The 26,908-nt window shown below is 38.5% G+C and overlaps 2 protein-coding genes across 6 annotated transcripts in view; one reads left to right on the forward strand and one right to left on the reverse strand.

Annotated features, from left to right (window-relative positions):
* ttyh3a (tweety family member 3a) overlaps positions 1 to 10,667 on the reverse strand; it is a 28,379-nt gene extending 17,712 nt beyond the window's left edge. The window contains exons 1-7 of one of the 2 annotated variants that reach the window (XM_088091337.1): positions 10,330 to 10,667; positions 9,682 to 9,864; positions 5,250 to 5,419; positions 2,860 to 2,971; positions 2,488 to 2,708; positions 1,107 to 1,202; positions 89 to 161 (exon numbers count right to left, since the gene is read on the reverse strand). In XM_088091337.1, the coding sequence (XP_087947463.1) occupies positions 89 to 161; positions 1,107 to 1,202; positions 2,488 to 2,708; positions 2,860 to 2,971; positions 5,250 to 5,419; positions 9,682 to 9,807 (798 nt within the window). In that variant the 5' untranslated portion in view covers positions 9,808 to 9,864; positions 10,330 to 10,667. The remainder of the gene's footprint in view (positions 1 to 88; positions 162 to 1,106; positions 1,203 to 2,487; positions 2,709 to 2,859; positions 2,972 to 5,249; positions 5,420 to 9,681; positions 9,865 to 10,329) is intronic. The other variant, XM_042504472.2, reaches the window with a different exon arrangement.
* A 2,123-nt stretch (positions 10,668 to 12,790) lies between these two features.
* Positions 12,791 to 26,783, forward strand: snx8a (sorting nexin 8a). Of its 4 annotated transcripts, none has more exons than XM_042504691.2 (14): positions 12,791 to 13,059; positions 13,158 to 13,224; positions 13,908 to 14,035; positions 16,059 to 16,188; positions 17,034 to 17,224; positions 18,095 to 18,215; positions 19,891 to 20,027; positions 20,188 to 20,268; positions 20,364 to 20,524; positions 20,721 to 20,850; positions 20,947 to 21,015; positions 21,910 to 22,059; positions 24,188 to 24,337; positions 25,292 to 26,783. In XM_042504691.2, the coding sequence occupies exons 2-14, from the start codon at positions 13,188 to 13,190 to the stop codon at positions 25,370 to 25,372; spliced, it is 1,566 nt and encodes a 521-aa protein (XP_042360625.1). In that variant the 5' UTR covers positions 12,791 to 13,059; positions 13,158 to 13,187; the 3' UTR covers positions 25,373 to 26,783. The 4 variants fall into 4 exon arrangements, with proteins under 4 accessions (XP_042360625.1, XP_042360626.1, XP_087925176.1 ...); XM_088069050.1 differs by having other exon boundaries at positions 12,877 to 12,933; XM_042504692.2 differs by lacking the exon at positions 13,908 to 14,035 and having other exon boundaries at positions 12,792 to 13,059.
* The last annotated feature ends 125 nt before the right edge of the window (positions 26,784 to 26,908 follow it).

A 26,908-nucleotide genomic window follows, 5' to 3' on the forward strand; every position in this document is an offset into this window, starting at 1 on the left:
CGCGCAAAAATCGTGTTATCCAATTATACGAAATGAACTGTGCAGCTCTACCTGGAAAACAGGATCATGCTCTGGTGGAGACACTTACCGCAGAGACGGCCAACTCCAGCCCCAGGGAGACCCAGCTGATTACCAGAGCCACTACACCAAACAAGCACACCCTGGAGAGAGCAAGAGAGGAGGTGAGAAGTTTAAGTACCTTTAACCTGCAGCGTCAGAGCAATACTTTTCATGTGTACAACAACAAACCTTACACTGCAGGGAGAGATGCATTTAAACTAATTAAACTGCTCCATCAGGATGTATCAAGCCCTTTCCTGCATCACATCCAACACTTAAAAAGTAAACCAATTTTATCTCAAAATACTGAGGTGAAATTGTGCAAGTTAAGGTTAAACTTTGGAAAAAACAAAAGGAGAAAAAGCTTGATAGATCCATGAACAGATTAACGAAACAGACTGCATTACTTTTTTTAAAGTTATATGCAGCTGAATAACAGTGTGCTGAAAAGTGTGGAATTGGGAAAAACAAGCTCAGCAAACTACTTGCTAATTCAACACAGAAGACTGTGAGATTTTAAATTAAACACTGTTGAAAACAAAAACACAGGGCAATGAACTACAAGCACTGTAATCACTGTGTATGTAATTTACAAACAATAATTATGCATTTGCTTCGTTTGCCCTTATCTGCTAATAAAGGAAAAATGTGCAAACACTAAGTGTTCTTTGGCACACTATATTGCATTTACTGAATTATTTTAGTGCCTATAAAACGCAATAGCCTTTGTAGCTGCTCTGTTGAATATTTAACAGTAGCCAAACTATAAGGGCAAACCATCAAAGTGTGCCATAGTTGCCGTTAGTAATATCTTCAATATTTAGGATATCAGGGTCATCTTGCTAAATGAATTGTGACAGGACTGATATTTTATAAGGCATAAATGCATCCAGACTTAACTGTAATGACAAGATGGCCTTGATCAGTTGAAGGCTTCATGTACAATAATTGCTACTCATTCTGTGACAACAGCTAAAATAATTTCCCAGGGCAGAATCGTTTTCCCTTAAGTGTTCCTGTGGCCATGATTTTGTGATGAGACTCACCCTATAAGCGTTCCCTTGGAGTTGCGAATGAGGCCAAACAGCACCAGAAGGCAGATGAGGACATCGAACAGTAGCAGGCCTATGTAGCCCAGCCACCTGTGAGGACAAATGTCATTAACAAAAAAAAAGCCAAGTGCTGCAGAGCATACCATCTCCTAAAAAAGGGCTCCATCTGCAGTAATTGAAACATGTGTCTCATAAAAACAAAAAATCTCATTCTATAAACAATTAAACAGACACATATGTTGAAAAAAGGAAGCATTTTTTAAAGGAAGAGTTCATCCCCAAATTAAAAATATATACTTTTCCTCTTATCAGTAGCGCTATTTAGCAATATATACGGATTTGTGTGAGTTTTCGAGTGTTGGCGATATCGGCCGTAGAGAGATCTGCCTTCTCTTAAAAAATACTGGAACAAGATGGCACTTGCTAGCGGAGCTCAGAGCTGAATGACTCAGCAGCAACGTTTCTTTCCAGAAATCATGATCTGGTTACTGAAGATAATTCCACCTTGTTGTGAGCAGTTTTAAGCAGGAACTAGAAGAAAAATGTACATTTTTTGAGGTGAACTATCCTTTTAAGATCATTCAAAACAAATGCCAAAAGGATTACAAGAGACCTTTTTGCAGTGCCACATTGTGTTCACACTGTCATTTGATATTATTATAAAAACATCAATTATAGCCACTTTAAAGTAAGTGAGATGAACTTAAGTGACCTTGCAAGCCCTCGATAATAACTTACACTGTGAATCTCATATAATATCTGCTTTGAATTCATGTTGTGACACTGCATGAAAAACATAGCACACAATTATAAATATGTGGATGCCTTACCAACTGGTGAACCACTTGCATATTTATAATTTTGGACATACTGTACATGTAAGCAAACTCAATACAGCCCAGAGGGATTACCACAAACCAAACTCAGTGGAGGCTGGAGACTCTTGGTAAGTCAGCTGCTTAATGACATGCTGAATAAGTACGCCACATTCCTTGTTGTCTGTACTCGCATCTGCTTCCTACATCAGTTTCACTCAGAGATTTTCATTCAGAAACATATCCAACAGCGCTGCCTCAGCCAGCACTCGCCACCAGGGAAGAGACCAAGTAACTTTTCAACAATGAATGAACTCAGAGATGAGTGACAGCAAAGTCATCACAAGCCTGTGAATTAGTGAAGGAGTGTGTCTGCACTGAAGGTTTAATAAAAGAGATGTGGTACATAAATCACTGTCAAGTGTTGTCTGTGTTGCTGCTGCTGCTGCCACACCCTACTCTCCAGCCTCAGACAGGAGCTGAATATATAATGTGTTGAATTATTCTATACAGCACTCTTTGTCTGAATGATTCCTTGGATGGCACTGTTACTGTCTTACCTGTACCAGTCATACAGCTCAATCTTGATGGCCAGCTCCTCTAGGGAGATGTTGGTGTTGTCCCAGAAGGGGATCTCCACCATCTGCCTGACCAGCTCGTCCAGCTGGCCCTGCAGCTTTTGGATGATGGACAGGTAGTCCGCGTGCTGTGCATACTGGGCCTCAAGCTGTTGCAGATTGTTCTCTACCGTCTGGTTCAGTGAGGATGTACTGTCATATACCTAGAGCCAGTGCGGGGACAAAGAAGGTCATGTTGGAGTAAAAGGAGATTCACTACACAGCTCTAGTGGTAGCGGGGAAACAAGAGATTCTCATAGCAGAAGGGTGATGAATTATTAAATACGCTGGCATAATTTGTGCCCTCAGCCTTACCAGCTTCTCCACCCCAGTGATTGTACGGTTAGCATGGCGAAGGGAATACGTCAGCCGATTCACTCCATCACAAGTCTCGCCGTTCCCATAGAAACCGACGGCAATGCCAGCGCTGAGGGGAGACAAAAGGAAGGGTGGGGAGACAGGGTGGTGAGGAGGAGGGATTAGCTAAAAAAGACACAGAGAGGAGACAGAGAAGAGAGCGAGCGCGGGGGATAGCAAGGCAGGGAGAGAGGCGTGTGAACTCCACATTAACCCTGTCGGCTCAGACCCCAGTCAACAGGCTCCTTTCAGCTGCCGCAGAAAGACTCCATACAGAACCATGGAAACACAGAGGAATGGACCAGCTATGCCCCAAACCCCACACTACGGCTGACAAAGGCTGTACTGAGGCAGGAGATCAGCTCTCATTTGCACAGAAGGGCCTCAGGTTGCAGATAAATAGTTCCGGCAACTGCATGGGAAACAGTTTCCATAGGTGCATCAACAAAAACAAATATTCCGACAAGTTATTTGTGTGCAATTTGCGATCCTCAATCAATATATATTGTGTAGAGTAGAAGCTATTCACAGTGATATAGCTTTGTATATTTCACTGGCAGAAAAATAAACTCCCTTTTTGGTGCAATTTTTTAAAAAAGAACCAATATCTCTTTGTGTGTTGCAGCTATTGGTCTTTTTGCTACCCCTCATTCTATGCCAGAGCTGATTTTATCAAGCAGGATGATGATAAGCGAAACACTCCAAGCAAAGTCAGACCAAGTTGAACAGTGTTCAGCCTCCAGCACTCAGTGAATCAATGGGTTTTCCCCGCTTCCTGGAGGGCTGCTAATCTCTTCCTCTCACACTCTACAGCGAGAAAAGGTGAACAGGAGCAGAGTCACAGCAAAAAAAAAAACAACAACTCCCTGCTGTGATGACAAACATGTGGAAACTCTTTTAACACTTAAGAAATCAACACAACTGCAAAAGAATGAAAAAAAATAAAATTAGGATAATCACAATATTGTTAACAGCGGTGCAGCTCTTTGTGCAATGATGCTAAGCAAGGATTCCATCAAAGAACAAAAGCAAACTAAAACAAAGTGCAGAAATGTGTGATCCCACCAACTGATTTTCCTGCTTTCACTAAAACACATTTATGCGTGGGGCTACTTACACACACACACACACACACACACACACACACACACACAGATACAGTGATTGTAATGCAGTTCTTGTACTCATCAGGTCCCCAAGCTCTTTGTGCTACCCTGAATCAACCGCGATGGCTCTCCAGTGGCCCATCAACAGAAAGGGGAAAACAGGAAACAAATGCAGCGTTCAAGGATAGAAAGCATGTCCAGATGGTACAGTTCTCACATATTCACTTCAAAAATAATCTATAAAATAAAAATAACAAATCAGGAAATTGAAGCCAGTGTATATAGCACTACTATAGTCTCTGTGTTTTAAGTGTGCTCACATGGAAATGTAATTTCCCTCAGCACTACTGCACAGTTTTCATTTAGAAGTTTTATTTTTTTATTGATGTGATTTTGCGTCCGTCTGTCTGGTTGTATCTCTTGCCCTGGACGCTCAGTTTATAGTAATAAAGTCCTTTGGGTTTCTGCTAAGAAGCTGTTTTATTAAAATGCAATTTAATTTGAACTGGGCTCATTTTGTATGGCAATCTTCAGGCATTTGCCAAATATGCAAGCATGTTATAATTTTCTTTGCAAATTCATACAGAACTATATTAAGGGACTGACAAAATTTTAAACCTTTGTCAATTTTAATTATTTTTAATATTTTTTGGTTTGCTGTTTTAAGGGACATAGACTGTTTCAGAGTGGTTTTTGTCTCTCTGAATCAGTAGCTCCCCTTTCTGTTAAGTGCTGACCACATAATTTCCATAAAACTGCATGTTTAGTTAAGTTTGGTGAAATGTTGACTGGTGTCTTTCCCCTTTGTGTATCTTTGGCTCTGTGTGTGCGTGTGTGTGTGTGTGTGCGCAAATGCAAAGTAGCTAAAATCCAAAATACAACTGGTGAATGCCATTTGCAGACAATTCATACAGTATGCATCTAAGAGATTATATGCAGATATAGATATAGATATAGTTGACTTCTTCTCTTTCTTGGCAAGACATGAAAGACCTGTAGTAATCTTAAAAGACATGCAATGGGACAGTACAGGTGACATACAGCGAGATCACTGTGTGTTGCTCTGCTTCCTACTGTGGATGCATGAGGTTGGTCAAACCCAAATAACTCAAAACATGAGGATGATTTCAAACTTATACTTTCTGAAAGCTTTGCATATGTGTCTAATGTGTCTATTCTGAAATATTTTTTCAGGATAAAAGGAAACATGACCCTGTGATAATACCATGTGTTTGGACTCACCTGCAGACGAGTGTTGCAATGATGACACACCAGGCCGTGCAGCAGCAGTCAGCGTTGGGCTGGTCCTCATTTTTGTTCCGCCGGCAGCACAGACAAATGGAATAGAAGAGCAGGAACAGGAGGTCCAAGGCCAGACAGGCGAGCGCCACACCTCCCAGTAACAGGATAGACTGGTGGACAGAGGGACGGTGTTATGGAAACTTCATCGCTGAAAAACCTTTCACATCAATAACAGTTGGGGGATAATGGGCCTCTGAAGTGTCCCACAGAGAAACACCACAAAGCAGTCTTGAAGAAGAGCATCAACCTTCAAATACAATGCATTCCAATCTGCAGGATTTCTTTTTAAATTATTTTTGTGATTCAAAAGCTTTGATGAATGTATTTTACTGTTAAAAACACATGAGCTTACATCATCTTTGACCTAAATTAAACTGAAATCAAGTGTTGTGCACAAATGAGCGGAGTGCACACCACAGTCAGGATAAAACTTCTCAGAGATGTTCACTGTGATTGTAAAAGAAAAAGGTGTGCTTGGTTGTGATAAAGTACATTTACACTTTTCATTTAAGCACAATGAGCATGGTACTGATGGTGGACAGCAACAACAAAAAGAAAAGGCCTCTTCCAAGTGATATACAGGGTTTCCACACATTGTTACAAATACATTGTCAAAACATTTCAAGAACCTTTTCATAATATTTCATCCGATTTCCATTACTTTATTTAAGTAGTTTAAAATGGAGCAGACTGTGAACACACACTGAACACACATTTGTGGATAAGCAACCTGCGCACACTTGCTATCTTTACTCGTAAGTTCGATATTTCTGTCGCAAACTAGCTGCATATGCCAATAGACCACACCGGCATTTTCGTGTACTTCTCAGTGTGTCAAGGCTACGCCTCTTTTTTGGAGATAGAAAAACAAAGATCCAATCAACAATCACGCAGTGCAGCATTAGGTTTTTATAACATTTCTAATAATGTTCAACATGTTTTGATTATTTTATGAATAGAATTAATAAAGTAGCCAAAACAATTTCTAATCAAGTCTTTTCAAAACCATTCTATTACCTGCAAACCATTTCCAGGCCTGGAAAATTTTCTAATTTCACAATTTTTCCAGGAATTTCATGACTGTGGGAACCCTGGATATACTACTAAACTTTTCAGAGTGAGAGAAAAGCAAAGAAATAAATACTTCCTGAAATCTCATCAAGACAAAACTGGTAATACCTGATTGGGATTTTACAACTGTCAACACTGTACATTGGCAGAATTTCAAAGCTGGCACTTGAGCAATATACTATCATAGTTAAACCTCTAAGCCAACAGCAGCACTTCCTATGTAGGTCAAACAGAGGACCTCTGTGTTCACTGTATACTCCTGAGGATTCACGGCTGGGGCAGATTTCCATCCTGCCACTCTTGTTTTGTGAAAACCCAAGGTCGTTCTATTTGTTCAGTTTTCTCAACGATGCATCACAGTGACTGACACGCCCTGATGCAGTGGTTGTCGACTGGCTTCCCGGCAATGAGTAAACTCAATCTTGGAACAATTGCAGACTCAAAGCACAGTCTTGACAACATAATATTTGGTGAGAGCGTTCCTTTGAACCAATCCTTTTTAGCGTTGACTGTGACGAAACACAAATGACAAACTGGATAATAACACAAATACTATTAAATGACTTGGCTGCTGTGTATTGCTCTGCACAGTTCAACCAAACAAAGCTCACAGAGTGCATCCAGGAGTAAAAACTCTAATCCTCCTGCATGTTAGTTTTGGTGCATTGCTTCTGTATTATCTGTGCACGAAGAGTGACATCATCATTTAGTAGTCCTGTAGTGAGTCCCACTGACAGCTGACATGTCAAGACTTCCCCTGAAGCCTGAGTGAGAGCAATAATACCAGCCTGTCATCATCACAGTGGGTTAAAAAATGTAATTCAGTAAGTTTTCTAATGATGACTTCTTTATGTCTTATTGTGATAAAAGGAGTGACAAAATGTGCTCCTTCAGCTATATATGCACCCTAATAAATATGCATTAAGTTTCCACTGAATATCCTTATCCTATTAACAGTGAACTTCCAGCTGTACACCCTGAGTGCCAAACACATAGAGCTGCTGCCCTTATCAAGCCAATAAACCCTTTTCCTATCCTGCCAGAAAAGGCTCCCAATCATACCTCAGAGAGCTGGACAATAACAAATGTGAGGTTGTACAATCAGTAATGACCTTTTTCAGTAAATGAACTTCAGTGCCACCTCAGGTAAACAATACGTTCATTAAAATGCTCAGAACAAGATCATCCTTGCCAAGAATCAACTTTAAAAAAGACACCCATAAACGTTATTCAAAGTGTAAAGGATGCATATACTTTTTACCACTTGTATGACTTCCATTTAAAAACATGTATGCCTGTTCAAGCTTTGACACATCACCGCCAGTCCGCCACTTACAATGATGCATGTCTGGATCATCTTCCCGTTTCTCTGGAACCATAATTCACTTCTGCTTTTTCTGAGTCATACTTCCACAATAAAAGGGATGCACCATTATCTAATGTCTTCCACCCATGTCTGCCAATGTTTCACTTGTTGAAAATTACCCTCTATATCTTGTTTTTCGCTCTTCCTTCAGTGGTCTCTGGAACCAAATAGCTACACACTCATTACCCAGTCTGTCAGAGCCTTTTTAAAACCACAGCATCACAGCGGTTTGGGTAATGGTTTTGGAAAGGAAGAGCATTAACAAAGTCCATTGATAAATGAATTACGGACCATTGTTATCATGTAATGGTCAAATGATGGTGGTACATTTAACTCTTTATCATGCCCATGACAAAATAAACAACAACCCATTTTACAAGACAGCAGATTAAGTTAATCAAGCAGTTGAATCAACAGTTTCCACAGCATTTCTTAGGAGGATTTGCAGGATTTCAAGGATTTCTTTGTTGAATGTTAAACCAAAAAGGTAATCTGATGTTAATGCGGTGCCATCTGACACAATCAGTGATGCCTTTTTTCTATTTATTTTTCAGACAGGACATATGCAGAGCCATTGCGTTGGATCCTGTGGGTCACATCTAATAGGTGTCTGCGTCAATCATTGTTCTGAGAGTCATAACCTGCACACAAACTGAGGCTCAACAGAAACCAACAGCATCCGGATAAATAAGAGCATAGTAAGTGCTAAACACCCGCCAAAACTACTACTGCAATATAAAAACGAAGTACCACTTGACCTAAATTTAGAGAATCTCTTTAATATTTACCATGTGAATGAATGCCATGCTGCTCTCCCCTCCCCCAGTCTGAGATTTTCATTAGGCAATGCAGCCTACTTATGGCCCTATGTTACCCCCTGAACTCTTTTAATCTGGACATCCAGGGTTGATAAGGTAAAGATAGGCTGGATAAGGTCTTTTGCAAAGGTACTTCAGAGTCCATATGCAAAGGTACTTCAGAATATGCCCCTCATATTGTATAACAAATAAAGGTTAGAGTTACATCTTAAGGAAAATAAAATATGTGGAGTATGGCTGATAAGTTCAACTTAGGTCGCTTGGATCACACTATATAATGCCAGCTGGATGGTGTCTGGAAAAGGTCAAGACATGGATATAACAGCTACACACAGATGGTGGCATGGATCAAAGGGTGAGGAGGAGGTGCACATAGGTCATCTGTCATGATTATTTTAATTGCAGTGTTGTGCTTAAGTTTTATGCCACCTTAGGTTTGTTGTTTTGGAAAAGTTGTAATGAGGATATACATATGTTTATCAGTCTCTTTATGAAGATACAAACAATGCACAATGTGCAATGCATTAAAACACCAAATAAAAAGCCCAAATAAAATGGCTTTGTCTGACTGAAGAAAATACTTAGTGTGAAACGTGGAATCGTACAATTATAACAAAATGTAGCTCAAACAATCAATACTGAGCTTTGGACATGTCTTGAATGCAACCTGGTGTAAATACATCAGAAGATTCATGTTGTAAATCTCATATTGTCTGCCAGAGATATTTCGAGACATGCCGAGTGGAAAGTGAAGTCATACTAAATACTTGCTACTTTTCCATGTTTAAGTTGTTATATTCTGAAATATTTGTGTTTTTAACACTAAATATTTCCAGTATGTTCTACTTGTATTTTAGTAGAGACTGACTACAGAGAAATAAAAATGTGTAATTACAATAACGTTGATAAAACAATAAAAGTTTATGGTGGACTAAGACTTTTACACAACTGTAATTCAATCAAATTCTCCTTATTATCCTGCTCTTGTAAGTGGATCCTGAATTCAAACTATCACTGAAATAAACATTAGCAGTACTCAGGAGGATGCCTGGGAATCACAACTTCTAGGGTCATCTGATACGAGGCAAAAGGGGTCAGTCGGTGAGGTATATTTTACCTGTTGATATGTCCAGTCCTCTGGTCGGAAATCACTGCTTGTTTGCTCGAACATGAAGTTGAAATGGGGAAGTCTGTGGAGGAGGTTCACCCACCATGGTGGAGAGTAGCTAACCACAGCTGCCATGGCGAGCAAATATCAATGAGATCCACTCACCAAACAGGCAAGCAAGGATGCTTGAAACTGTAAACACAGAGGGGAATCCACTTCATAAAGTCTGTTTGCATCCGGGAAGAAATACATAAACAAAAGCAGTGCCGCTCATCTAGCATGAGAAGTTAGTAAGCTAGCTAACGTTAGATATTGAACGTTATTTTGACTGTGGCAATTAAAAAAAAAATCAATGTCAATCAATACACAATTTAAACATTGTTTACACTCCATTGGATCACTTAGTATTAAAAACACGATCAGGAAACAGTTGTCTAACTCGACAAACACTGATGTAGCTTGCTAACATTAACTAGTAGCTAACGTTAGCTGCATCGTTAACCCCGGGCGATCTGCTGCTAGTTAGCTTGTTAACATGTCACTTAAGTCAATGTTGTGCCGCTAGCGGGGATAGTGTTGTAGTGTTAGCTCTAAACTCCAGCCTGCCGTGGTCCATTTAAATTTTGTTCAGAAATAGTATTTTTTCTTTTGTTTTACCCGTGATGTGGCTACCGTTAACTCAGCTAACGTTAGCCGGTTTAGCTGCTGGTTAGTTCAGTCCGCTGAGACTCGAGCACGGAGGCGAATAACAACAAGAAGTCTCTTTTGTTCCACTTGACATTTTCAGCTCCGCGGTTAGTTACATCCTGTTTTGTTTAGTTGATAAGTCCTCGGTTCCTATCTTGCAGTCTTATTCCACCGCAACAGCTCAGACAAGCACCTCTGAGTAACACATCCATCCAGTTATCAGTGGAGAGCAGGGAGACTGTGCCCAATACAGCGCCTGTTCACGACATTCAGCCAGCTGGCAGTCCACCCGGCCCGGCCCGCACACAGCCCACCTCACCGGCAGCTGCATGACCCAGTAGCGCCACCCAGAGGCGCTACGGTGCTGGTGGTCAACAACAAAATTAACTTCTGGGATTTAACCATGGATTTAACCCTTTGAAACCCGGACGTTTGCTTGATTTATTTCAACATAGAAATCAAGCAATGAGCAACACAAAAAAAGACCTCACAATTAACAAATAATTCGTGAAAAAAATGGCATATGAAAGTTAACCAAAAAAGAAAGCAAAACGAAAAGTAAACAAAAGGATGTGACGTGAAAGCGTAAAAATAAATAGATATAAAAAACAAATTAAAATACAAATTTCTGAGAATTATAATGATAATAAAAATGTTTTTTTTGGGGTATTTTCCCTTTGTTATTTGAAAATGTTCTGATCTGATCTCTCTCTCTCTCTCCCTCCCTCTCTTAGCTATTTTTTAGGTAATTTGTTGTCACCTTTTACTGTTTTTACAATTTGCAAGACATTTCTCGCCAAGTTTTTTCTATGCTGCTGAAAGACATCAAACCAATTTGCTCAATGTTTCACAGTTTTCAAAGGCATCTGATTGCTGCAGAAGAAAACTGATGCCAATCCAGGTCTCAAAGGGTTAACATGGGCATGGGGACGTTTCCAGGATATTAGGACATTAGAAGCTTTGATAGGACCTCTATCTGGGATCACAGGGGGATCCTCCACTAGCAATTTTTTGATAATCATGCTCTTTTTTGATGCTGTTTTATGCACTTTGGCACCTTATGTATACTGAAAGTACAAAAACTCTTTATATTTATTGTAAATTAGAAATCACAAGCATCACAATATAGGACTAAAAGTAGGCTATAAGTAGCCTAGGCTACTCATTACAAAGAATGGCCTAACTCAGTGTATATAATATATTAATGGACTGTATTGATGCATTAATGTGTTCATCACTTTAATCTTACAAAATGTGGAACTCATTTTAAATACTTCAGGTACTGCAGGATAACCTGTGAATTTCTCCCTTGGGGTCAATTCGGTTGGATCTTAACCAATAATAACATACATATACCATAATTTATTTGGAAATTCAAATTGTATTAACAGTATAAATCTACAAAGTAACTACATTATTAAATAACAGCGGTTAAGTAAAGAGTATCTCTTTTTGAGGTGTGGTTGAGTAGGGTAGGAGTAACCTCAAGTACTGACTATAAAATGGAAATGCTTCCAAATTCTCAAGAAGAAGTGGGCGGACTCCAAACCGGATCTTCTGGCTCCACAGCGAAAGGCCTTAAGGATAAAAAGCCAATAAGAACTAAGTAGCCTACATGTTTGATAAATTCCCCATAAACCGAGGATGCATTGATGTTGATTTACATGATTTTTTTCTTTATTTTTCATATCTCTTAAAATTTGATTTTTTCATTTCTCTGTAGATACAATATGTCTCCACAATAAGGCTTTCCCACCACCATGGAGTTTATTTTACATTTGTGCACATGAAAAAAGGATTAAAAAAAAACAACCTCAGCTCTAGTCTAATGCATGGATGGATAGCTGTGCATGTACTTGTTAGGCTAATGTACAATTTATTAAATAAATGATAAAATGGAATTTTTTAAGTTAAATATAATTAGGCCCCCAGTAGGCTACTTGTAGAATTGTAATAATAATAATAATAATAATAATAATAATAATAATAATAATAATAATAAACTTTATTTATATAGCACCTTTCATACAAGACATGCAGCCCAACATGCTTCACAACAAAGGAATTACATACACCAAGTGCTTCACATGAAAAGACATAGAAGACACAAAAACATAATAAAACCTGCATGTAAAAATAAGATAAGATCAGAATAGAATACATGGACTGCATGAAACCCACCTGATAATACTAGTAAAAGTAAGAAAAAAAGATAAAAGTAGAATGCACGACACAAGATGGAAAATAAAATCCATTGAGATAATAATTAATAGAAAATAAAGCAAAAAATAATTAGCGTGTAAAATACATAAAATTAAGAAAAATACAACATTACAACAGTACTTAGTTACTTTCCACAACTGCCAAATACTCAAATAATGATTTCTTTTAAGTAGCCTATTGTACATATAGAAGCTGAAACTTACGAGGTGTCCTTGAAAGCAGCGTCAGTTTGGCAATTTAGTCGTGTTTTTAGAATGAGGACCAGAAAATTAAACCACATTTTTTGACAAGTGAAACCGGGAAATAAACAGGTTTTAATGAGACATCAGTTCCCAGGCTACTACGTGAAAAGTAAATTGCATTAAAAGAGCTGCCGATTGAGCTGATCTGATACAAAAGCAAGCGCTTCCTTACTCACTTTAAACTTAAATTTTTGGATTTCTGCAGGACGTGACATGCTCGTAACTGTCAGCGCATGTAGGCGTCAGTTTATATCGCTCTCCTGCACTCTTGGACTTTAACCAGCGCTCGCTACAACTTTAAGAAATAAATTACTTGTTTTTTCTTTTCTGCAGGAAATCACATGGAGGTGCTCTTGCGCTCACATGACAGTCAGTACCATGGCAGGAGAGATCAATGAAGGTACAGTGCGAAAACTTTCTCTACGCCTCTGAACACAATGTTGCCATATCGTTGATCAATTTGCTGCTTTGTTTGGGATTGCGCTGTCAAACGACTTAAAAAAATACTGTATTGGATGTTTTTAAACGTGGGTGCGTGTGCTCGGTGAAGTCGCGATGTGAACTGACCAATGAGAACTTTTGGGTACATTAAGATCTCAAAATGAAGTTACTTCAACTTAAAAAAAACCGTGAGTGGCTGATCCGATTTGGACTCGCCTGTTAATGTTTTCTTGATATACGATGAGCTACAGTAACACTAATATGCTGTTAGGGTGATACGGGTATATCAAAGTTTTGATGCTTTTTCCTGCCACGTGAAAGTCAGTCGGTTACGGTACATTAGCAGTGTAAACTCAGATTTCATATCAGCATTTGATCCAACTGCAAAGCTATGATAAGATCGATCATGCTTTTGATATATTGACACTATCAGAGCAAAACTGTACAATCTGTGTAGGGATCATATAAAGTCATATGATGGGAAATAAAGTGAGCATCAAAGGTAATAAAATCACCATAAATTGAGTACAGCTGATTTAAAGTGAGGTATTGCTGTGATTTTTCAGTAGAGGTATGCTGCTTATTAAACATTTCTTATGCTTGTAGTTGTGATGCTATATGTAGGTGTTGTTCCCCCTTTAGGCTCAGTTCCTGCCTATTACAGGGACGTGTATGAGGCCATCCGCTGTAGGACAGATGAAAAAGTGCAGGTTGAAGTTTTTCAGCGGTTGCTCCAAAGGACCGATCTCTCCAAGACGGTTTTAGGCCAGGTGAGGGGCTCACACTTTAATCGTCAAGAGGCTGCAGCAGTCTATAAAAAAATAATGATACAGAGGCACCCACCATAAGCAACAGTAAATAACATTTTCTAACAGGTGTCATTTTTGGCCTCTTGTCTTTTACCTGGCACAGCTTTCTACATATACCATGTGTATCCCATCTATGCATCCACATACTCTTATATCCACTTATTGGCTCTTAAAGACTTGGTTAAAAAAAGATGCTGGAATATTAAACTATCACTGATTGGTAACTTTAAAATGGCAGAGGCTCATGTTGTTCCAATCAAATGAATGAATTAAGAGTTAAAGGGGAACAACACCTGAATTAAGAGTTCCACTATATTCATTTCATCACCTTGACAGGTTTTGTCTATGTTGTGAAAATGAGCTCCTCTCGCTCAAAGCCAAAAATCCAGAGACTCAAACTTGTGTTAAGTAAGACAATGAATGGGAGTCCGACATTGTGGACTCACAAAATATATGTTTTCCTTTTTATATCCAAATAATTCTATTGTAGTATTTTCAGTTCTGAAACAGAAAATGTATCCATATAGACCTAATCCCAATGTTTTATTTTTCACAATAACTTCTAGGTACTAACTCCCATGCTTCTTGTACATAAAGTGAAACGGCACTGAGCAAGCGCTGCCTCATTTGGTTAATTTTTACCCGCACAAACCCCCCCCCAATCTATACCAGTTTATGTACGCTATATTTGGAATATTTTCACTGCTTACCTTGTCATCATCCAGCCGTTTCTGACAGGGAACTGAAGGTGTTATCTTAAAGCCATCAGACTCCTTTGACAAGAAACAGACATTTTAGAACACGGAAGGTTGCTGGTCTACGGCGGCCTCAAATGGTTTGTGTTAAAGATAAAATGGTGAAAATATTCCAAATATAGCGTACACTTACATTGATACTGACTTTTGTAGGAGGCTGAACACAACATAGAGCTGAATTCCAACACTATCAAACTTGCAAAAATCATTATGTTAATGTGGCGTTTCGGTACAAAAAACCTTGATAAGGCAAACAGTTTTGCGACAAAGCGAAACCCCTATAGGGAGGAGTGGCTGTGAGTTTGCAATCAGCCACTTACCCCTTGTGCAGTGTGATGGCATAAACTCCAAACATGAATTTATGTAACAATTTACAATTTTTATACATAGAAATAGAGAAGTAAAAAGGTAAAAACACACCATATGGCGACAATCATAAATCTTGGTGGCTAAAATATGTTTTCCCGCAGCCACAGCAGTAGCTTACATTGCTCAGCTTCTGTGCCAGTAAATATGTTGGCAAACTCTGCTGTTCGAAACAGTTGTCAACCTGAAAGTGTTGGCACCATGTCACGCTGATTCTGTTTTAGGACTTTCCCCTGAGTGCTCTCACCATCATCCATAACATTTTTCCCAATTCATTGTCTGTGGAGCAGCTCCACGCTTTATGACATCTCAGTTTGAGTTTCAGCACTCTAGTTTTTGGATTTGGATTTATACAATATTTTTGGACTGTCGTAGACCATAGGAATAACATGTATGAATTATGAAAATGGGTGCAGTTCCTCTTTAAACACTTGAATAGATGATATCCTTGTGCTCATATTTGTTTCATCCTGATAAGACTATGTTGTGAATTTACATTAGGCAATACAGATAATATATATATTATATAAACACACAAATATATGTGTAATGTAAACAGGAAATTGGTTCAAGTTTTGTGTTGGCTAGCACACTGATAAAGACATAGGCTTTACATCATTGGCCATCTGTCAGATGTTTAAAAAATATAAGCAACATACTACAACCCAGGAGTGTTATGAAATAGCTCTGAGTGTGTCACGTCTGTCATGGTTCAGTAGAATTTCCCTTTTCCTGACCACACATCATCACTTTTGCGTCTTGTGAGTTCTTTATTTGCGTATAGGGCTGTAAACCAAAGTTGAACTTGAATCTTGGACTGAAAAGCATCAACCTTCATGTCATATTGTCTTTTCCCCCCTCAGATTGCTGAGCATGTTGACACTACAGATGGATCTCTGAGCAAGTTGTCACTCTATAAAGCGCTTGCCTTGATTGCTCTTGCTCAGCAAGGAAAGCAACCAAGCCCCAAACTCTTGGAGAACTGCATACAAGGTAGGTGACAGCGACAGCGGAGCAGTAAAGCTTTTGCTTAATGAGTAGCTTGATGATTCCTCTGTGTGTCTGAAGACAACCTCAGTTATTCCCCTGCTGGGAGACATTTCATCTGCACAGGGCAAATTTCACTCTTTTATTGGCTCACTAGACTCAAGGTTTCATTCCTAACATAAGCTAGCTGGGATAAATCCAACTATTGTTCTAAGTTAGATCTAATATCATAATAATGGGGACATTTGAAAATATTTATACAAAAAGTATTGTGCAAAAATACCAGGTCATACTTTCAGTTTCATTCACAACAGAAGCCAGAATTTTGATTTAATTCATCTATTTCTTTCTCTTTTATTTTGGTAGAGAAGCCTTAGCTATGTTTAAGTGTTGCATTCTTTCACTATAGTCCCACAGTGGGAAGATGATAGGGGGAAGTTTCATGGTTTTCATAGAGGTAGCCATTATGCTGGCTTGACTTCGATGCATTCCCAACCTTCTGTGATTATTTAAGGCTCTCTCTGTTATTTCAGGTGTGGCCAGTATGGCAGCTAGCTGCATGCCACTTCCTCATCTGTGCAAGAACAAGTTTTCTGCATTTGTCGCAGTACATTACATTCAATTCCTAACCTTCTTGGAATGTGCAGAAAAGGGATGAATAACAGGCACCATGCACAATACTGTGCTGGCTAAAGACAAACATAGTGAGACACGTAGTAATCTGCTGAGAAAAGAAATGTGGTTTTAACACCAGCATTCCTCACAGTTAGGAAATTCATTTTATTTTAGATTTGTTGATTTTACAATAAAAGACAAATATTAGAAGCTGATGCTGGTTGTGTGCTTGACAGAGTTACCTAAACCTCAGCTTGGGGAGCCGAGGGACCTGAACGCGCTGAGGATGCAGCCGGCTCAGGAGGATGTTCTGACGATGTCTCAGACGCTGGACAAGCTGCTGATCAGAGACACAGTCCAGGTGGAGCTCATACCTGAGAAGAAGGGCTTGTTCCTCAAACATGTGGAGTACCAGGTCACCAGCCAGGCAAGGGACCCCATTAATCTCAGTGCATGCAAATGATTGTGTTAAAGGAACCTCAACAAGTGCAGTATTCTTCATGTTTGTCTTAACCTTTCTGTGAAGACACTGGGGACAAATTACTTTTACTCTCTTTATAAGCCATGTAACTACATTTACAACAGAAAATTAAATGTTCAGGATTCCCGCAGATCCTTAAAAAGTCTTAAAAGGCATTAAAAACATTAATACAAAAATAAGGCTTTAATTGGTATTAAAATGTCTTAAATTGATGTCAGAAGTCTTTAAAATGCTAAAAAAAAAAGAAAACAAAAAAACAAACAATTAAATTAATTGTCTTCTCTGAATTTTGCATTGTAAAATCTCAAAATAATTGGTGATAATTAACTTTCAAATAATTAATGGATTGCCTCACGAATAACCATCATGCAGATAAGGATAGAGTAACCAACAACACATATACCACATCCAATCAAATAACGAAAACAAAAGTTTTTTGTTTTTTTTTCCAAGGCAAACCAAATGGATACTTACATAATAATACATGTTTTCCGTGTGTAGAAGCTTTTTTTTTTTTTTTTGGTATTTTAAGTAGATTATCCAACTTTTTAACTTGAACCAAAACGTGTTTATGTTACCATAAACATTTGGTTAAAATTTGTTCCTCCTAACCCTAAGTGATTGATGTGGGTTCATATTTCTTTTTTTTTCTTAAATTTTTGTTATTGTAAAAAATGATCTTAAATTTCATTCCAAGTGGCATTAAAAGTCCTAAAAAGACTTAAATTCAACTAGTCTTAAGCTGTAGGAATCCTAAATGTTGCGTGCTCTTTTCCATTTTCTCATCATTTTCTGTCTCTGCTTTTTGTTTTCTAGCGTTATAAAATATCAGTTTACCGGCGCTATAGTGATTTTGATGTCTTCCATGAGGTTTTGCTTCAGAGATTCGCCTACAGAGTGGTGCCAGCACTGCCACCTAAAAGAATGCTAAAGGGAGGTATGTTATTCTGTCTGAACACCTACACAGTCAGCATTGTATTTCTTTCTTTCTGCATTTCCTCCATCTTTCCTTCCGAACTCATTATTGTTTCCTGAGCATTGTTTGAATTTGGGCTTATATGCTTAACTGAAAGGTCAGCTTTAAATACCCAGGTGCTCCTGGTGACTTTTGTTTGGTTTTTGTTTGATAAAGAATAAATGTTACATTTTAATACCAGCTGTAATCCCCGTAGGCTCTATTGTTTCAAACACTGTAATTGCAATTCATCAAAAATATTGCCTGAAAGAAACAAAGAAACTACTGATGCGTAAAATGAGCCTATTTCAGTTCACAATAACATATTGTTGCTTCTGAATGATAATTTTGTCAGCACACACACACACACACACACACACACACACACACACACACAGACACACTGGTGAATGTTTGCAAAACATCTAGCCGAATTAAACAATGTGTCAATAACAGATCTTCATCAAGTACAGAATATGTCAAAAAGATACAGCATAAAATGAACTTTTGGTCTCATATTAGTGATAAATGTAGCTCAAGATCTCCTTCATTATTCCTTTTTTTCAGTAATCAGTGCGGAGGAATTAAGAAGCAAGCAAATTTTCATGCACTACATTGAAAGTGTACTTAACCAATTTAACACTGTTGGACTCATGCAGGACAGTTAAAAAAGTATTAAAAAAGATGCAGCCGAAAGAACAAGAGATATATATTTTTTAGTTCTATGTATTCTTCTTCCTTGTCAAACGAAGGAAGTGTACATTTCCTACAATACAATCTGACCTATGATAGTTTGGTTTGAGATTCAGTGTATTATTTTAGTGGCAGCTAATGTAGCCTCAAGAAGTCAGGTGTAGAAGAGGCACGGACTCAAGAGGTTGCTTAATTCTAACTCCACACCGCCAGAAAGTTTGCATTTTTAATCATGTAATCTTAAGTGTTAACTGATGCTGGCTCAAATGTGATAACTTAAGGCAATTTATTCAATTTCGTGCAGCTCCCACTAGAACCACAAAATGCTTTATACACCTTCTTTTTACATAGTTCCACCTAGGACCAGTGAAAAGACAAACTCGTGGAGTTCTCCTTTGGTATTTCTATTTTTCAAAAGGAACAGTTCATCTAAAAATGAAAAACCCTAAATGTCAGATGTCTAGATGGCACTCAGCTTGTGGTGCTCAAAGTGCCAAAAAATACACATTTGAAAAAACTCAACAGTAATGTCTCTTTCCAGAAAGACACATTGTGGATAGTTCAATAAAAAGAAAATAGTTCCTATATAAAACTGCTCACAACAACATCTGTGGGTTATCTTGAGTAACCGGGTCATGGTTTCTGGAAAAAGACATTGCTGTTGAGTTTTTCAGATGTATTTATTTTGGCGCTTTGAGCACCACAAGCCGAGTGCTGTCTACTTCCATTATGTTGGAGAGAAAGCAGACATCTCTACTGACAAAATCTCCAACACCCAGCAATTCACATGAAAACAGATTAATAAATAGCACCACAGGTACGAGGAAAAATATTTATTTTGTATTTTGGGGTGAAGTGTCCCTTTAAAGTAATACAACCTTTCTGCTAACCATCTACCCCGTAACACTCCTGGTCAAAGTGCTTAATGTGTCCTCACGGTGTTTTCTTTGGCATCTGTCCACAGTTCTCACCTCTGTCTCTGAGCGTGACTTCATTGAAGGGAGAAGACGTGCTCTTGGCAGATTCATTAACCTGGTGGCACGGCATCCCTTCTTCTCGGAGGACGAGCTGGTCAAGACCTTCCTCACCTTTAGCGGCTCCGTATGTAGTGTTTTTGTAACTCGCCGCCTCCTGCTGTGTCACCAGCTGTTACACAATGAGCATTATCATCATAATGACCTGACAGTGAAATGCATCCTGTTCCAGTTACCTAGTGTCTTTTTTTTCCACTTACACGCTCCTCACCCGTATTCCCAAACAGGATGTTCAGACTAAGCTGCGTGAGGCTTACAAGAAAACGGGTGATGAGTTCATGACTAACAGAATTGCAACCCAGGCGAAGGTTTGTCACATATGTACGATGAAAAAAAAATCCTACTGCTGCAGAAACAATTTCCTGCAGTTAAAATGTAAACTTTTGTTTGAATCGTTTTGTAGGAATATCTCCCCGCTGACATTCAGGCTCAGTTTGCAACAAGCAGAGAGCTGATTAGAAATATTCACAACAGCTTCCAGAAGCTGCGGGACAGAGCTGAGAAAATGGCAGAGCGCTCTAAGGAAAATGCAACTGATCTTCTCCTGTTTGGCAGAGAGCTCAGGTATTTCATTATTATGGGTGTAGAGTTAGTTTCTCTGTAGCATCCAGAGGTTTTGGACTGCGAAAACAAATGTTAATAAGATTCCAAATCCTCCGTGTTGTTGTGTCTCTTCATGGCTGTTAGTTTGAAATGAGTTTGGCAGCGAAGAGGTCGCAATGTTACATCCTGGCTCTGTAATAACGCTGTTTTTCGACAGTACGCTGGGCTCAGATGCTTCGTCTCTTCCCTCTTTGGCCTCCTCACAAAGCACCTGGGGGACCCTGCGTCAGTCTCTGAAGAGTCTGTCTGTGGAGTTCGCCGTGCTGTCTGACAAAGCTGCTCAGCAGGTACAGCCCTCAGTCCTTCATTCCCACCACCTGCTCTGCTGCGCTTGTCCAAAAACTGGCACTGGGTAATAAATGTTGTTTTGCTTACGTCCTCAGGGCAGGCGGGAAGAGGATGATGTTGTGGAAAAACTGAATCTTTTCCTGGATCTGCTGCAGTCGTACAGAGTGAGTTAGTTTCACTTTGCTGTGCTCATTTAACTTGAGTCCACCTCCAGGGACGGGTGATTTGTTTTGATGTTTGCACATTTCACCTCGCAATCCAATGATGCTCTCTTTATGAAGCTCTGCAAAACTGTTTTCATCCATCAAGGCGGTAAAATCACTCTCCTGCTTTCTGACCGCGGGCTGTGTATTTACAGGAAATCAGGGTTCAGTTAGTAACTAAATGATGTAGTAATTCATTTTTACAACAATGCACCCAACCAGTCTATCTCAGTTAGAGATGTAGGTCTTACTAGTGGGAGGTCAGCAGAAATTAAAGAAGGGGACTGCTGGGCAGATAGAGTGGCATTTTCGATAGTCTCTGCCTGATCTATTCATAGAAATATGTATGGTAATTTCTTTTGTTGGTAAGGTTTTTATTGATGTTTTTGGATTACTCAAATGTCATATAAAGAAAAAAAACCTTCAATATAAACAATACAACCATCTTCAAAAAACCCCCCAAAAGAAACAACAAAAACAAAGAGCAGCAACAACATACATATAGCATGTATACATATACATACAGCACATAAACATAACATAAAGCACATCATCAGTAGTTATATACTAGATGCAGTTTCCCATATATCCTCAGCTTTTGATTGATATTAATCATGTTATGTTATGTCATGTTATAGGCACCTATTTCCATCTTTTATATAATTCAAAAAACGACCCTAAACCTATAAAATTTCCCTTTGTTGTCATTTAACCTAGCTTATGTATGGTAATTTCAATTCAGTTTCATCTCAACAATTCTCCTTTCGTCCTTGGCTGTTATGTATTACTGTTATTTTACGATGCCATTTTGAGGCCAATTAGAAGAGCTCTAGATGACTTGTGATTGTTCTCCAGGATCTCTGCGAGCGCCATGAGAAAGGCGTTCTCCACGAGCACCAGAGAGCTCTGCACAAGTACGGTATGATGAAGAGGCAGATGATGAGCGCCACAGTGCAGCCCAAAGAGCAGGCGTCTGTGGAGCAGCTGGAGTCCCGAATTGTTCAGGTGGTCAATCTCTTTGGGTTTCTCTCTTTTAGCATTTTTAGGATGTGTCCTGGTTGATAGCGGACCATTTTAGTTTATTATTTGATAAAGAAAATGCAAAATTTACCTGAAAGTATCTATTGTTTATACTGAAATGCAACAAGGACAAATCTTTTGACACTTCATCAGCCAGTTCTTAAATTCAGCACTACTCAATACCCTCATGCATATATTAAATGGTTAAATGGCATTCACTGGGTATAAGCAAAAGTGAGATATTTTGAGAGCTTTTTATAGAGTTTGTGTCAGAGAATTTTCACACAACCTTCATTTCTTTTCTAGAAATATTCAGTGTAACGTGGCAGATACAATATTAGAACTTGCTGATTAAGAGCTTTGAGTGAACCAAACCTCCAGTTTACACAAAGCCACATTAGGTTCAATATCAGGTGACAGCACTGGTCAACTTACGTCTTGTGACTGTAGTTCCTTTTAGTCAGTGTGGTTTTCAGTGTTTGGCAAATTAAGTCATAAATTAAAGGAATGGCAGTTGGCAGATTTTTTGCAAATGTACCATCGAACTGTAATGGTCAGTTGACACACCCTGTTTTCAACTGTGATACATTTATTTAAGACTTAAATTTCCCACGAAACCAAATTAGACCTTTTTTCACAGATGTGTCTTTTGCTGATCGTCTCCGATATGCCTGTATCTGGCTCAACAATGATGAATAAGTTGGCATTACTAATGGTATTTTTAATAATTCTAATGACTCATCCCATAATCTTGCGGGTACAATAATTTTGTTTGCAATTAAACACTTTAACTGTCACTGGGATGCAGCAACCCCAATGCAGGGATGAGCCTGTGTTTCTCGTTTACCAGCACCACTGCCGGCTTCAGATCTCAGCGTCAACATGTATTGTCTCGTCTTGTTCCTTCATTTCATCCCTGTCTGATTTGTTGGTAAAATCCACAAGCATAGGCAATGGTGGTTGTGAGAAGTCCTTGATAAGAGAGCAGGCTGTTCTCATGGCTGCTCTCCATTTTGAGCTGGTTACTACTGTCAATCTGAAATTTGCACATGAAATGCACATTTAGCACCATTGGTTACTGCCAAATGCCAGTTAATATCCCTGAAAAGTCCCCCCCCCCCAGCTTCCTGTTTTTACAGGAAACACATAAATATACAGAATCAAATAGCTCTCTGAAATGTCATGGGAACATTTACTGTAAGTCCTTTTTAAATTAAGGGTGTCTGATACACTGTCTGAAATGAGCAGCGTTTTGTTTTTTTTTTTTTTAAGGAAAACTTATCAAATAAAAGCTGACACAAATCTGATTCAGGCTGCAAAGCAGTTAGAAAAATGATTACTGGGTTGATATTTCAATATTAAATTATAGATGTGGGTCCAGTGACTGCCACAATTTTCATATTGATTTACAAAAAAAACTTTTGTTCAACCACTATGGGATGACACAATATCCACAAATAGATGTGCTACAGTATTCACAAGAAAGTGGGTCATTTCTAACCATCTCTAAACAAGACTACAGTCATGCTAGCAGCTCTATGACACTGTACTTATGTACAAAGATGCACATCCATCCACCCCTAAAGCCCTTTCTGAGAGAAATCCATTCATTTTAACCCAAATGACGGCTTTTCTCCTAACCTTAAGATTTCCCTTTCTGGCAGAAAAACTTGCCACAGAGGTGCTTTTGCCAAATTGCAATTGTCAGCATGCATGCTCACAATAAAAATGCTAACATGCTAGTGCATATAATGTCCACCATGTTTACCATCTTAGTTTAGCATGTCAGATTTAAAGATATCAGCAAATATCACATACATTAATATTATATTGTATTGTGATTTACACCCCTCAAACACACCAGTGTTGGTGTCAGTAACTGTGATTGAGTCGGTGTTGAACAGGGTTAAGCAACAGTTCACTTGTTAATCAAATCTAAAGCCAATTAAAATGTAATGACATGATTTACGGGCATCTCATTGTTTGAGGAGCGCTTTATCAGCCTCTTCTCTAGTATCATTGTCGGGAAATTTCCCCACAGAAAAATAGTATAATCATAAGATAAGTGGTGACAACTCCCCAATTAATTTTTTGTTCATTATTCTGTTAATAGCAAGAAAACGCCATTCAGACCATGGAGCTGCGTAACTACTTCTCCCTGTTCTGCCTTCATCAAGAGACGCAGCTCATCTTCATCTACCTTCCAATCACATCCCACATTCTGGGGGCTTTCGTTAACTCCCAGGTCCAAGGACACAGAGAGGTGAGGCTGCCTGTGCGGAAATCATTTTTCTACAGACCCTCCAGAGGGGTCAAATCAGTTTTAAATTGGCTTTTAAAGACCAACGAAAGAACTAATAATGATGGATGGTATCAGGATTTGAGTGGGTTTACATTTTTCACACAGGGGCAAGTGAATCATTTACCTTTGCCTGTTTTAAAATCAAATAAAGTACATTGGCAGTACATATTTATATACATTGAAATTCCTCTATCTGGCATCAGTGTGCACATATCTATGCCCTGAAACGCTTCATATGCTACAAATAACGTCACAAATGAATGACATAGCCTTGCAAACGTTCATCTCCTGCATGATTTGCTGCGGAGGACGGATAACAATTTGTCATAAGTTAAAGATGGGACTGCTCACTGTCCTTAAGGGCCATGTCTCAGACAGCGCTCTCTCAAACAGAAGCACATGACTAATTATCATGCAGAACGAAGTCGAAGGTGACAAATAACCGTGACTACTGCATTAGACTACTGCATCTGAATTAGATGGTTATCTTTCCCATTAAGTTAAAAAGCCAGATGCTAGTGGGTGTAAGCATTTTGTCGTTGTTGTGCAGTGTAAAAGATGCTAATGTTAAGCGATTTTTGACATAGAAAAACCATGCATGTATGGGAAAACAAATGAATGCCATTATGACTGCTCTCACAGTGGTCACATAGCTAATGATTGGATATTCCATTATTAAAGTAGCCATTATCTAATCGGACAAAAATGTATTTTTGTGTCTATTACTCTAAAAAGAAAAAAAAATGTGTTTCACATCAGAGCAAAAAAAAATCTGTTTTGGTCCACATTTGCTTGTAATGTGAATGTAGCCTTTGATGTTTCCTGAAAGCAATATTTTGATGCAATATATTGATGCAGTTTATTCTGTGTTTCATGGAAATCTATGTAAAGAGAAGTTTTTGCTCTCTATTCCAGATGGGAGCGGTGTGGAATGAACTCCAGCCAAAGCTCGGATGTCTCTTTGGTGTAAATAACGGATTGAAGCCCTCCATCTGAAACCTAAATACTCGAGGTGCAGGAGAGAAACACTGCAGCTGATGAAGATCACAAACTGGAAATGAACTTGCTCTGTGAGCTGAAGAAAAATGTAGATTACACCAACTTATTTTCGTCTACAGTCTTCTATTACACCATATACACTCATTCAATAAGAGGATTTTTTTTTAAATGTAAATTGGTTCTCAACTTCTCGACTTATTTCAGGGTTTTGATCATTAGCCATGTAACTGGAAAAGACAGTGGGCTCATAACTGTGTTGTTTTATGCTCTGCTTGATGAGGAAATAATGTTGGAAGGAAAATCCTCTAAATGTTATTTTACAAGGGACCAGTCAGCGTGTCAGACGGGGAGCACAACATATTCATGCATTCCAACTCATTTCCTACAGCACCTGTTTATAACTTTACCTTGTAAGAAGTTTTATACACTAAGAATATGGAGGAAAATTGAGAGGGACAGAAAGTTTGACTTTATTAAAGGATGGGATTATTTTAAATCTCCAGTCATGAAGGTTTTAACTTACTGAGTAACTTTAGACCAGTGTATTTTTGATACAGATTTTAGTTCATAAGGATGTGTAGCAGCATACTTTATATTTTTATGGATAAATGTGCTATTTCTCTTAAAGTGTTTACTTTAATGTAGAGCAAAATATTTGCTTTCTCTGCTTAAATTGACTCCCAGTTTTATTTCATAAGCTATTTTGGAAGGCCTGAGCTCAAAGTGCACAGTGCTACAAAGGGCAGAGATTTTAGATATACTGATTAAAAATGTCACTAGAGGCACAATAATGTCAGTAATAACACTATAAGCTATTGATTTACTACCAAAGATAAATGATATAAATTCACGAAAATACAAGAAATGCAATAAATGTGCAATAAATCATATAACAGGATTCCTACACAATTAAAATGTAAACATTTAATAATCACCACCTTTACCACTTTAATGTCACTGGAAGATTTTTTGCTGTATCACTTTATAGATATATAGGAGACTATTTTTTCACAGTTTAGAAAAAAAACTTTTAAGATTTGTATAATAATGGGCCTCATGCAGAAACATTCTCTTAGTTATTTCTGATAGTTTCCTCTTAATTTTCTATTGAAAACAAGAAAAGTTAACCTCAGATGCACTAAATTATCCTAACCATCCAAATGGGCTCTTACCCAGGTATGCTGAGTGATGAATTCCACTTGACATAAATTAGACAAACAGGGCAGATGGTAATTAGCGTAGGTAACGCCCCCACTAAACACTATGTAAGTGCAGATGTTGTGAAGTGTGAAAATACTCTGGCACATACCCAAGAATCAGAGATGCGCCACCAAAAAAGACTTTAAGAACAACAAGTTATGCAGTAGTGAAACTGACGTTCTGTTAAATAAACTTGAAACAAAATCAATGTGATTTTCGAGAGCTTCAGTACTGGGAAAATCAAATCGACAGCTATTGCAAGTAATCTGTGATGCTGTAAATGCCGTGTCAGCAGACGGACACACACTGACTCAAATTAGCGGAAAACGGTTT

Source organism: Plectropomus leopardus, chromosome 18 (assembly GCF_026936395.1).
Source record: "Plectropomus leopardus strain MGB_pleo_1.0 chromosome 18, ASM2693639v1, whole genome shotgun sequence".
Taxonomy (NCBI): Eukaryota; Metazoa; Chordata; class Actinopteri; order Perciformes; family Serranidae; genus Plectropomus; species Plectropomus leopardus.

Coding starts and splice junctions, on each gene's coding strand:
- snx8a (XM_042504691.2), top strand. CDS start 13,188: ATGACAGTCAGTACCATGGCAGGAGAGATCAATGAAG. Junction 14,036..16,058: donor CCAAGACGGTTTTAGGCCAG/GTGAGGGGCTCA, acceptor TTCCCCCCTCAG/ATTGCTGAGCATGTTGACAC. Junction 20,851..20,946: donor CTGACAAAGCTGCTCAGCAG/GTACAGCCCTCA, acceptor TTACGTCCTCAG/GGCAGGCGGGAAGAGGATGA.